The sequence below is a fragment of the Psammomys obesus genome, unplaced genomic scaffold (assembly GCF_907164565.1).
Source record: "Psammomys obesus unplaced genomic scaffold, mPsaObe1.curated_primary_1811, whole genome shotgun sequence".
Lineage (NCBI taxonomy): Eukaryota > Metazoa > Chordata > Mammalia > Rodentia > Muridae > Psammomys > Psammomys obesus.
The window spans coordinates 5095869-5107136 of NW_026596091.1; the positions used below are offsets into that span (position 1 = coordinate 5095869).

The 11268-nt window shown below is 36.6% G+C and overlaps 1 protein-coding gene across 5 annotated transcripts in view; it reads right to left on the reverse strand.

The window, feature by feature from the left end:
• The window catches only part of Parpbp (PARP1 binding protein), a 54897-nt gene that overhangs the window by 3616 nt on the left and 40013 nt on the right, over positions 1–11268 (reverse strand). For 4 of the 5 annotated variants that reach the window (XM_055627943.1, XM_055627945.1, XM_055627944.1 and 1 more), the window contains 3 exons: positions 9161–9341; positions 5502–5680; positions 4105–4186 (listed from right to left, as the gene is read on the reverse strand). In XM_055627943.1, coding sequence (XP_055483918.1) covers positions 4105–4186; positions 5502–5680; positions 9161–9341 — 442 coding nt within the window. Of the gene's footprint in view, positions 1–4104; positions 4187–5501; positions 5681–9160; positions 9342–11268 lie in introns of those variants that run through there. The other variant, XM_055627946.1, reaches the window with a different exon arrangement.

Here is an 11268-nt window from a genome sequence, read left to right on the forward strand (position 1 = left end):
ATATGTCCTTATGTAAAAATTTGTACATATATAAAATAATCTATTTTGTTATCAGAGATAATTCAATTAGACAGTTAAATAGAAAAAAAGGTTTATTTGGCTTGCACTTCCAAGGGTGAAGAGAATTGCCATCCCTTCCCTTGTGGAAATAATAGTAGAGATACTACAAAACTTCAAATTTCTATGCTGTAAGGGATTATTCTTTTTTTCTTTATATTTTATTTGTTATTATTATCATTTATTACAATTTATTCAATTTGTGTCCCGGCTATGGCCCCCTCCTTCATCTCCTCCCAATCCTGCCTTCCCTCCCTCTTTTCCCCCTATGCCCCTCCCCTAGTCCACTTGGAGAGGGGAATGGGAGGAGATGAGGGAGGGAGGGTGGGATTGGTAGGGGATGAGGGAGGGAGCTACAGCTGGGATACAAAGTGAATAAACTGTAACTAATAAAAAAAAGAAAAAATCTCCTATTTCTGTGTACTCAATAATACTATAGCTCTGTTATCTGGTAACCAGGAGTAGACTGGTACTGCATCTCTGTATCTGATAACCAGCACTAGATTGGTACTGCATGTCTGTATCTGGTAACCAGGACTAGATTAGTACTGCATATCTGTTATCTGGTAACTGGGATCAGGTTTGTACTGTATCTCTGTACCTGATTAAGGACTATATTAAGTCACTAAATCATGCCACACTTCTTCCTTCTGAGACCTTTAGCTTCTGTTGGTTGGCCACGTTAAAGTGCACTGAAACTTCTAACAATACTTTTTGTTGTTTGTTCTCAGTGATTACTTTTGAGGTGTGTGTGTGTGTGTGTGTGTGTGTGTGTGTGTGTGTGTGTGTGTGCGTGCAGCTGCTCTTACCCAACCTGGCATTGGTGGAAGTCAGAGGTTGATGTCACTTTGTTTTCCTCAGTCAGGTTATCAACTTAATTTCTGAGACAGGGTGTCTCACTAAGGCTGGAGATTGGCCATTTGGCTGAGCTGGATAGCCAATGTACCCCAGGATCCCTCTGTGGAGCCCTGCCCTGCCTGCCTCCCCTCCCAGAAGTAAGGCACAGGAGCAAGCTACCATGACAGCTTTGCCTTGGATGCCAAGAACCTGGACCTGAGCCTCTCTGCTTGCACAGCAAACCCTTTACCAACTGAACCATCGTCTCAGCCCCAATTTCTTAGTTTTAATTACTTTTAATTCATTTTAGGAAGCAAAAGAGAGAGGATTCTAAGAATCAATCTCAATGCACCTATTTAATTTGGATATGGTTTCAAGTTTTCAAATTCACAGGCTAAACTTGGTTATCTAAGAAACACTTTTCTAACACCACAAGACTAGGACTGATTGCTTATGGAGGCCACAGAATTACAGAGAAGATAACTTTCTTACACAACTAATAACTAAATTTCACTGTGCATAGTGTCCCTTGTTTTAAGAATCCCATACCTTCTGGATCGGGTAGTTTCCACTATTAAGTAGGTAAATACATATACAATACAGATTCATTGAGATGGTAAAAAGCACTGAAGACATAGTAGAAAAAAGACATATCTACGACCTTTCAGTTGAGGTAGATATGCAAGGTGCTGGCAAATCAGGATGGAAGGAAGAAAACCCACCATATACAGGAGTTTAAGAAGGTTAAATAAATGTGCCCTTTAAAATCTAACAAAAAAAATAATGGTAAAGAAATGAAAAAATATTCTCAAAAGGTCTGCCTATGTCAAAACCATTGAGGTTTAGTGAGAACCTTCCAGTTTCCTTCATAGGGGAATTTATTGAACTATCAGATGCAAGTTTCCTGATAGATCACAGTATGAAGTGAAAGTTGAAGACCTAATTTTATGACCAGAGGAGTATCCATGTATATTTATAAATAAGAAAATGCAAATTTAAGGAGAATTAATTTTGTAATATTGAGTAACTGTTGGAATATTAAAGTAATAATTATATCATAAATATAATATTGATTTGGATATATGACACCAAGTGCAAAAACTCTAAATCTTCTAATATTTTCCTCTTTTAAAATGCTTGAAGTAGTTCAATATAAATTTAAATATAAAATTAAATCACATATAATTCCCACAACAACAACAACAAAAAAAAAACCCAAAAACCTCACTACAACTTTATACCAAAACAGCAAAGGAAACAAAAACAAACAAACAAACAAACAAAAAAACCCATAGCAATAAGCGGTTGAAGTACGGTTTTACCATCACTCTAGGAATAAATATGAAAACTGTTTCTTGTTATTTCCAACAAGCACTCTGCCTGGCTGTGCATCAGTTATATGTGTGGCTAAACTGATGAATTCCACATTTCACTTTGCAAGGGCTACTTCTGATAAAGCATAACTATGAATCTTAATTCTTTACTGTCTTTTAGTTTCAGAGCTGTGTAAACTACACTGACTCCACTGTGAAATAACAAAGCAACATAAGTTCAGCTTCATGGTTTTGCAATCTGGCCATAAGGTAATGTATGGTCACTGTAATAGTAGACAGCATCCTTCTAAAATCTGTTTCCATCCATGTACATGATGCTAAATTAAATGCTCTTTTCTATTTTTGTAACACACATAAATTTGTTTTCATTTAATAGTAATTAGCTGATCCTTGAGAACGTCTAAAAATGCACAATCCCAATCTACATTCTAAATATTTGTTCTTATGCCCACAGATAAGTACAGTCCTCATCACTTGCCAAGGAAACTGCTCTTTGCAACAGAGAGAGACCACTAAGGAATCCAAACAGAATGGAGAGCTGTGGAACCTGATCCCAAGGACTACATCTATAACACAACTTCAGCAACTAAGGCTCAGGGGTCAATGGAGTAGAGAGGGCAGAAAGAATTTTTGGAGCTGAAGGATTAGGGAATTTGTTGTGAGATTGTGTCTCTTAAGAATGTTAGAATCAACATTCATAAAGTCTCACCAACATGACTGCCTAAACATGGCCAGCACAAGGATGACAGCAGCAGACAAGCTAGACAAGCTAGCATAAATGAGAGCAGGGAGGGAGGCAGGAGGCAGATCTCAAAGGGCATCTACCCTATACATAGAACTACAGGCAACTCAGGGATGCTGAAAGTGGGAAAAATAGTTTTCCCCAGGGAAAAGTACACAATACCAAATGGTCAGCCATGAAGGTAAATACAAACATACAAACAAGGGACATTATAAAGTCTAAAGAGGTTTACATTAATATGTGTGTATTAATATATATACATGTATATGTGTATATATATGTATATGTACATGTATATATATACTCATATATATATACATATATATATATATATATACAATTAACAAATAAGAAGCCAGGCATTAATTATTAACAACTACCAATAAGCAATAGAAAGATGATACTAAAGAATAGCACAAGTTACAGTTATTTTTTTTTCTGTTATTTCAAGATGAAAAATCGTTTTGATAATTTAAGGCTATTTTTTACTTTATATAAAAACTTTTAACAAATTAATAATTACCAATATAAAATATGTATTATATGCCCAACATATAGTAGTTACTAAATAAAAGTATATTCCTTTAAAACATAAAACAAAAAAAAAATTAAATGTTTGGATAAACACATTATTAACTAGTCACAAATGCTTTACTGGAAAATCGGGAAACCTATTTCAAGTTAAGTTAAAATATAAACAACCATTAAGAAACAATGTGAAGACTCTCTCATCTGACTCTAAAAAGGTCTACCATTATGTCTTCAAAAAGTATAGTTTGAATTATATATATTATATATATTATTATGTATTATATGTTATATAATTAAAGTTATATATTTTATATATAAACTTTATTCCTCCTTTCACTGATCCAATAGACATTGGCGTAACATTTATAACAGCAACTCCTAATTTCCTTCTTTCATTATAGTTCCAGTAAATTAATAAACCACAGATAGGTCAAGATTATATAAAAGCAATGTTTTCGTACACAAACTGTCATTGCTCATTTTTCATTTCCTTCTTGTTATGTTATATAAAATGCATAATTACAATACCCAGCCCTGTTTCATATATTTATTTCTTTCAAAATAAAACAATATTTATCATTTTATGATTAACCTTTATTATACCTTATTTTTTTCTGTTTGCAATGATTTATGGATTCTCTCTCTGAGGGGTTTAATTGATGTATTATTCACTTGTGTGGGAGATCTAAGTAAAAAACAAAACAAAACAAAAAACATATTAATAAGGCTTGAATGTTTCTGTCCTTTCAACTTTCATATTGACATTTAATCTACAATGAAACAATATTATGAGAGAAGGCCTTTAGAAGGTGCTCAGGTTAGTGATTTGGACTAGTATAAGAGATTGAGAGCCTACTTAGCCATTGCTGCCATATGAAAACGTATGGCCAGGTGCAATTAATGATGAGCAGGCCTCTACCTATACATGGCAATAAGTCTGTTGACCCTTTGATCTTGAATTTCTAGCCTGCAGAACTATGAGAAATGAATTTGTTATTTATTCATAAGTTACCCAGTCTACACTACCCTTTTCGTAGCAAACTCAAATGAACTATGACACTCATTAGCCAGAGTAGCTTCTAAACTAGTTTTCCCCTTACTCTCATAAGCATATTTACAAGAAAAAAAAAAAAAAACCTGCCATCATGTACTGTATTTAACCATAAAATAAATGTGACTTATACTTGGAGACAAGGATTTGAAAAGATAGTTGCAGTTAAAGGAGCTCCTAAGGAACAAATGCCTGGTAAGAAAGGGGCAAGAGAGAGTGAACATTATGTGCACACACTAAAAATAGGTCATGTAAGAAAAACAAAACAAAAAAACCTGGCATCTTCTGACAGGCCAAGTTATGCCTATGCCACCGATGCTGCGCTTCCTCACACTAGGTTTCTGTTGTTTAACAGCCCTCTGTACCAGTCTATACTGTTTAGTTTGGCTGCCAGAGCAATACCAAGGTCTTTGTACAACATAACATTCACTTAGCAAGGCAGCCAACAAATGCCGACTCAGCTACTGTGGCATGTGTACTTCATTCTGTCCTTACTCAGCATAACAATCAATAAAGAATGAATTCAAGTTTGGGAAAAGAAACCTTTGCTACTTGTTAAATGAGCTTTCTTCAGCATATTTTGCAATCAATCTCAAGTCTCAATTCTTTATTTAGACAGTGGGGATATTACTAAAAGGAATGGCTTTATGGGCTCTGATCTAACAAAGTTCTTGACACATACCAAAACAAATATTTTTTTTCACAGTAAAACACTGAAATGAAAACAACAAAACCACCTACTACACTCTTAAATGCTGCAATACAAATACTGTGCTCCAGTGAAAGGTCCAGTCTTCCTTTAGCTTTTGTTTGCTTTGTCCACATTACATAGCTACTTCTAAGATTCATAAGTATAAATTCCTCTGATAATCAGCAAGGTATTTTTATATTTAAAAAAAAAAAAACTTCACACTAGTACTCACACACATATAGCTTTGAAATTACATACCTAAAAAGTGTAAGGAGAGAAGGTCCATGGTGAGGAACTGTACTTCCGTCATTATGTAACAGCTCTGCTCTGTTTCTGGTGGGGGCACTAGCTGCGTCTTCATCCAAGAGAACCAGTAAAATTTTCACAGCATCTCTGCCACAGTATGCGGTGTCATGGTTTATGGCAAAAGATTTTGGCTAGAATAAAAATTAATTTTTAAGTATATATAATAATCATCCAGCTAGGTGAGTCAGCTACACATTTCTATTTCAAATGCCACTCTTTTATTGCTGAAATCAGAAAAAATCAGCTATAGAAAGTGGATATAAGATATGTAGACATTTTTCCCTTCAGCAACACTATAATCAATCTTACTGGTTTTCAGATACATAAGAATATCATATAGTTATATATGTAAGAATATCATATTCTGACGTGAATGACATTAGGCTTTAAGAGAGAAAAAATCTAATCACTATCTAGTTAGGCCTCAACCCCAAGACTTTATGTCTTAATCTCTGTGTAGTTGTTCTCTTGTACTTAGAGAGATGGGGTTCTGGCAATCCAAAACAAACTCACATGCGCTTAAGATCTAATCAAGAGCCAGAAGTGGTGCTGCACACCTACAATCCCAGCACTGGGGAGGTGGACACAGAGTCTGAGCTTAAGACTAGAGTCAGTGACATAAGACAAAGATCAGCCTGGCTCAAAAAAAGAAAAAAGAAAGATTTAATCACATGAAAAGTTACAATTATTCTATGTTTTAAGCATTACTTTAAGAAACTAAAGTTTCAAAGGTGAAAACCACTACATTCAAAGATACCACTGTCCCCTCAATAAGATAAGTCATCAAAAACCTGTATTCGAGTGCTGTGACATTTCTAATATGCATATACACCAAGTGGCAGAAGCACTTAAGAGTCAACAGTGAGAGTTCTGTGGAGTCCCAGGAGACAGGAAGGAGCTTCAGAAACCAGTAAAGGAGAGGGCTAGGTACCTAGGTGAGAAGGAGGCACCCCAGCAAAAGAGCCTGAAGAAACTCTGCATCCCATGCCCCGATGTTAGGGGCCAGCCTGCTACAAAGGTAAAGCCTCTTGCTTTACTAAGAAAGTACAATAAGCTCATTTAGATTTTAAAAAATCAACAATAGCAATGTGTAAAATATGTATTAGTGTAAAATTTGTCAAATATGGGCATGGCTGCAACAAATTAAGAGACTGTAATAAATTACTTTCGAAATGAAATGGTCTGAACTAAACAGTGCTAGAAATAAAGAAAACAGATTAAGAAGGGAGAACTGAAAAATGTAGTAATTAGAGAATAAATGGATGTGGAAGGTAATACATGACAATGCAAAATTACATACAAGTACATAAGAACATAAACCCTTGGGGATTTTTGTTAGGTTTCAAATATCTTACTAATTAGGCACACTACAGGACTGTGAGAAGATGCTTAACTTCTCTATGTTCAAGATGCACTCCCCAGCAAAAGAGGAGCAGTGAAACTGCCTTGCCCAGTCGTGTGAGGACACTGTGCCTACATATCGTGGCTAATCTTTCAGAGTCTTCCGTGGCAGCTGTGCTGGTCCTGCAGCATTTGTCAGTGTGGTTTTGGATTCTTTTCTCTATGTGGCAGCTTGAGCTACCAGATGACCTGGACTGTACAGGTATACCCAGAGTCAAGCCAAGAGCCTCCCATGACCTGGTAGTTACCACAGTGTACATCAGTATCAGCAAGTGCCACACTACTAATAGGACCTTCACTGGGTGCTATTTGATTGTACTTTCAAGATTTGTGATTTAGCAGAAAACTAACAGGTGGTTTGTGCTGGGATTTTGTCTGCCTACAAATGGGAGACTGGCACTGAGTGACCTGAGATGGTGGTAGTTATTGGCTTACACTTAAAGTAATACTCCCCTGTGCTTTGTGCCAAGACAGTCACTCAAAATGTGGCATGCACATAAAATAAATGAAGTAGAATCCCAGAATGTTCCGCATGATGCCTTGGAACGAAATCAAAGAACACACATTTCTGTAGGAAAACAGATAAAAATGATCACCAAGGCCTCTGGATGAAAGGATGAATAAAAGGATGAAGCAAAAGTGTTTCTTCATGCACTGCCTGCTACAGTGACACCTAATGACAAGGGCCTCTGTTGACCACATAAGCATCATGATACAGACAGACACAATGGTTTACATGTGTAATTCCAGCATGAGAAAGCTATGCTAGGAGCTTGAGGCCAGCTTAGATTGCATAATGAGTTCCAATCCAACCTGGTCTATAAAGTAAGACTTGGTCTCAAACAAAAACAAAGAAAGAAAAGAAAAAAGATAGACCTGCTATAATACACACTCTAAGGTTCTGTTCTGTATCTATAATAATGGTAGCTCACTTCTGTAGTAATTATTGAAACTTACTATCAACATAAGGAAATCAAGGAAGAAGTGTATACTATATAAGAGTTCCAAGTAAAAGGGAGGTTGACTTGTAATCAACTGGAAATGGAGTTATTATAAAAGTTATGTAGCTCTATAAATGAAAATTTAACTTCTGACTACAAAACCTGTTCTAATGGGACTGTTACTATCCTGCAGAGAAATGGGGCCAAAAACCAGACTACTATTATTTTACAAAGCAGAAAGACACACACGGTATATACTCACTCATATAGACATATAACATAGGATAAACCTGCTAAAATCTGTACATCTAAAGAAACTAATCAAGAGAGAGGACCCTGATTAAACGCTCAATCCCCATTCCAAAAAGCAAAGAGGATGGACATCAGAAGAAGAAAACAGGAAACAACCTAGGAACCTGCCACAGAGGGCCTCTGAAAGGCTCTGCCCTACAGACGATCAAAGCAGATGCTGAGACTTACGGCCAACTGTTGGGCAGAGTGCATGGAATCTTATGTAAGAAGTGGGAAATAGTAAGATCTGGAGAGGACAGGAACCTCACAAGGAGAGCAACAGAACCAGAAAATTTGAACACAGGGGTCTTCCCAGAGACTCATACTACAACCAAGTACCAGGCATGGAGATAACCTAGAACCCCTGAAGAGATGTAGCCCATCGCATTTTAGTGTCCAAGTGGGTTACATAGTAATGGGAATAGGGACCGCCTCTGACATAAACCAATTGGCCTGCTCTTTGATCACCTCCCCCTGAGGGGGGAGCAGCCTTTCCAGGCCACAGAAGATGACAATACAGCCATTCCTGATGTGATCTGATAGACTAAGATCAGAAGGAAGGAGAGGAGGACCTCCCCTATCAGTGGACGTGGGGAGGAGTATGCGTGAAGAAGGGGAAGGGGGGTGGGACCGGGAGTGGAGGAGGGAGGGATTTATGGGGGGATACAAAGTGAATAAAGTATAATTAATAAAATTTAAAAAACAGAAAAAAAAGAATTATTGAAAAGTTGTCCTAAGTGCTTTAAATATTCAGTGCTGAAAGAGATACTAGAGATTATCCAATGCCTATTTCAACAAATACATTTTCCCCAAAGATGAAGTTGAACATAATCCTATTGAGAAAATTAAATTTGATGGTGTCATCTTAAAGCATAGAAAATACATCTTCTGACTTAAGTAGCAACAGCAAACAATTTCTGCAATGAACAGAAGAGATTATGTTTTGTTCAGAAAAACAACAAAGAATAAATCCATTACCAGTGCAGGACTAAGGCTGGTGGAGCTGACAGCTACATCTTCTTGAGAACTGATAATATTTTTAATCCTCAAATTCAAATCCTGAACAACTTCCTCTACTGCTTTATAAAAAGGATCCTCACTGCTGTGGCCTTTGATCAGCTGCATCTTTATCACTGATAATATCCGACCCCCTGCAAGGCTAGAAATAGAAATAAGAGTGTGCTTGTAATAGTTTTGTGAATGACAGAATGCTTAAAAGCTTGAAAACTTATTTCTCAGTGCTAATCAACACCTCTCAAAGAACATAACTTTGATATTAGAGATCAAATAACAACTCATTTAAAGAAAAAAATAAAAAACATGAGGAACAAAATAAAGTTTTTCTAAAACCCAGCATGACACAAGTTACATCTTCCTTAATTTGAAAGCTGTATGTATGTAGTATGATGACAGATTGGATGAATTTCTATATATCTGAAGTATATATATTCCTATATACTTAGAATATGTATCTGTACACACCACTAAGACAACAAGAACAGTTACCTCTCATTGAATGCCTAGAATGTTAATCTTAAAATCAACTCAATAAGGTGCTATTGAGTCTCATAAAGAATAAATAACTTGTCCTAGATTACATGGTGTTCCAGCACGGGAGGAGGAAAGAAGGCTTATCTGAAACAAACACTATACCACCATACACAAAGGGTTTCTATATACAGAAGAGGAAATTAAGCAAGTCAATATTGACCCAAAGAAAAGCAAACACTAATCCACCTATGGCCAATAGACCAGTACTTTTCAAAACCTGAACTCACTGTTTCTTTATTTGCCTGAGTTTGGGTTGTAGCTTCTACTCTACAGAACTGGCAAAGGTCCAGTTGGAGAAAGGCACAAAATGGATCTTGGTCTGCTCTGAAGAAGAAATTAAAGGTCTCCAACAATAGAAGAAGGCTTTCTGTTGAAGTTACAAATTATCACTGAAAGGGCTGTTCCCAGTAAGACATGTGTGGTGTGCTGTGCTGTCATGGCAGCTCTGCCTCTCTCTACCTTGGGCATGCTATTAAGCTTCTCTTTTGTAGTAGCATAAAGGAAGAGCTATGAGCTGATGCTTTCATCCACAATGCCTTATCACCAGATTATACATCTTAGTCAGGTATTCTAACAAGTATGTGAAGTATGATTGATCAGGTAAATATTTGGTCCAAATAGAAAGGGAAATTTATGAGCCAATCATAGAGAACGGGAAGTCTGATGGCAACATGTTAGCTCGGTCTTTCCCACATTTCCTGTCAGTAGAATCATATTCAGTTTTGTTTGAAACAGCAACTCCTGATTCTATCTCACTAAATCACTTTCTCCGAGAAGGGCACTATGTCACTGTATTGGTAGCATAGGTGACTTTTAGGCTGGAGCAATGTGGGAAGCATTTCATGCAGAAATCAGCTCTGAGAGAAGAATCACACTTAACAATCTTCAAACACCCATCTCCACTTGAAGGCAGGACTAAAACAGAAGAGAGGACTGATGTTGATGAGCACTAGAACCCTGCTCTACCTGAAGACTGCAATAATAAAGCACTCTGTGCATTTCTTTCTACAGAATAAGCCTTTATTTTTATTACTTAATAAAAGCTTCATATTTATTTGGTTTTCTAACTGCCTTAGCATTTCCACAATGGTTGGCTGTTCCTCCATAAGGAAGCATGTGGCACACATGAAACCATAGGCCTTACAATGTGCTTTTTTTGGTTTTATTTCTGGCAATCTCATAAGGACTTTAGGCCTCACGGGGTAAACTCTTGAAGTTTGTATAATATAAATAGAAGCATAATATGACAATGAATAATTCTGTTTCCAAGCGTCTAGGACAACCTAGTTTTGTTAGAGGCTGTATTGTCAGAAAGTCTCTGATGGCATGCTAAATGCTGTACATTAGAGTACCCCTAATCACAGTCCTAGAAAAAGGCAGTCTGTGTTTCTAGGGTTTTTAATTGTAGAAAATTTAATTCATTGTTACTTACATTACTATTTGTAATATAACAGTATTTAAGGGATTGAATTTATATTACCATGGTCCATATTTTAAGTACACCTCTCACTGAGCTTGGTCAGACTAGAGGAACA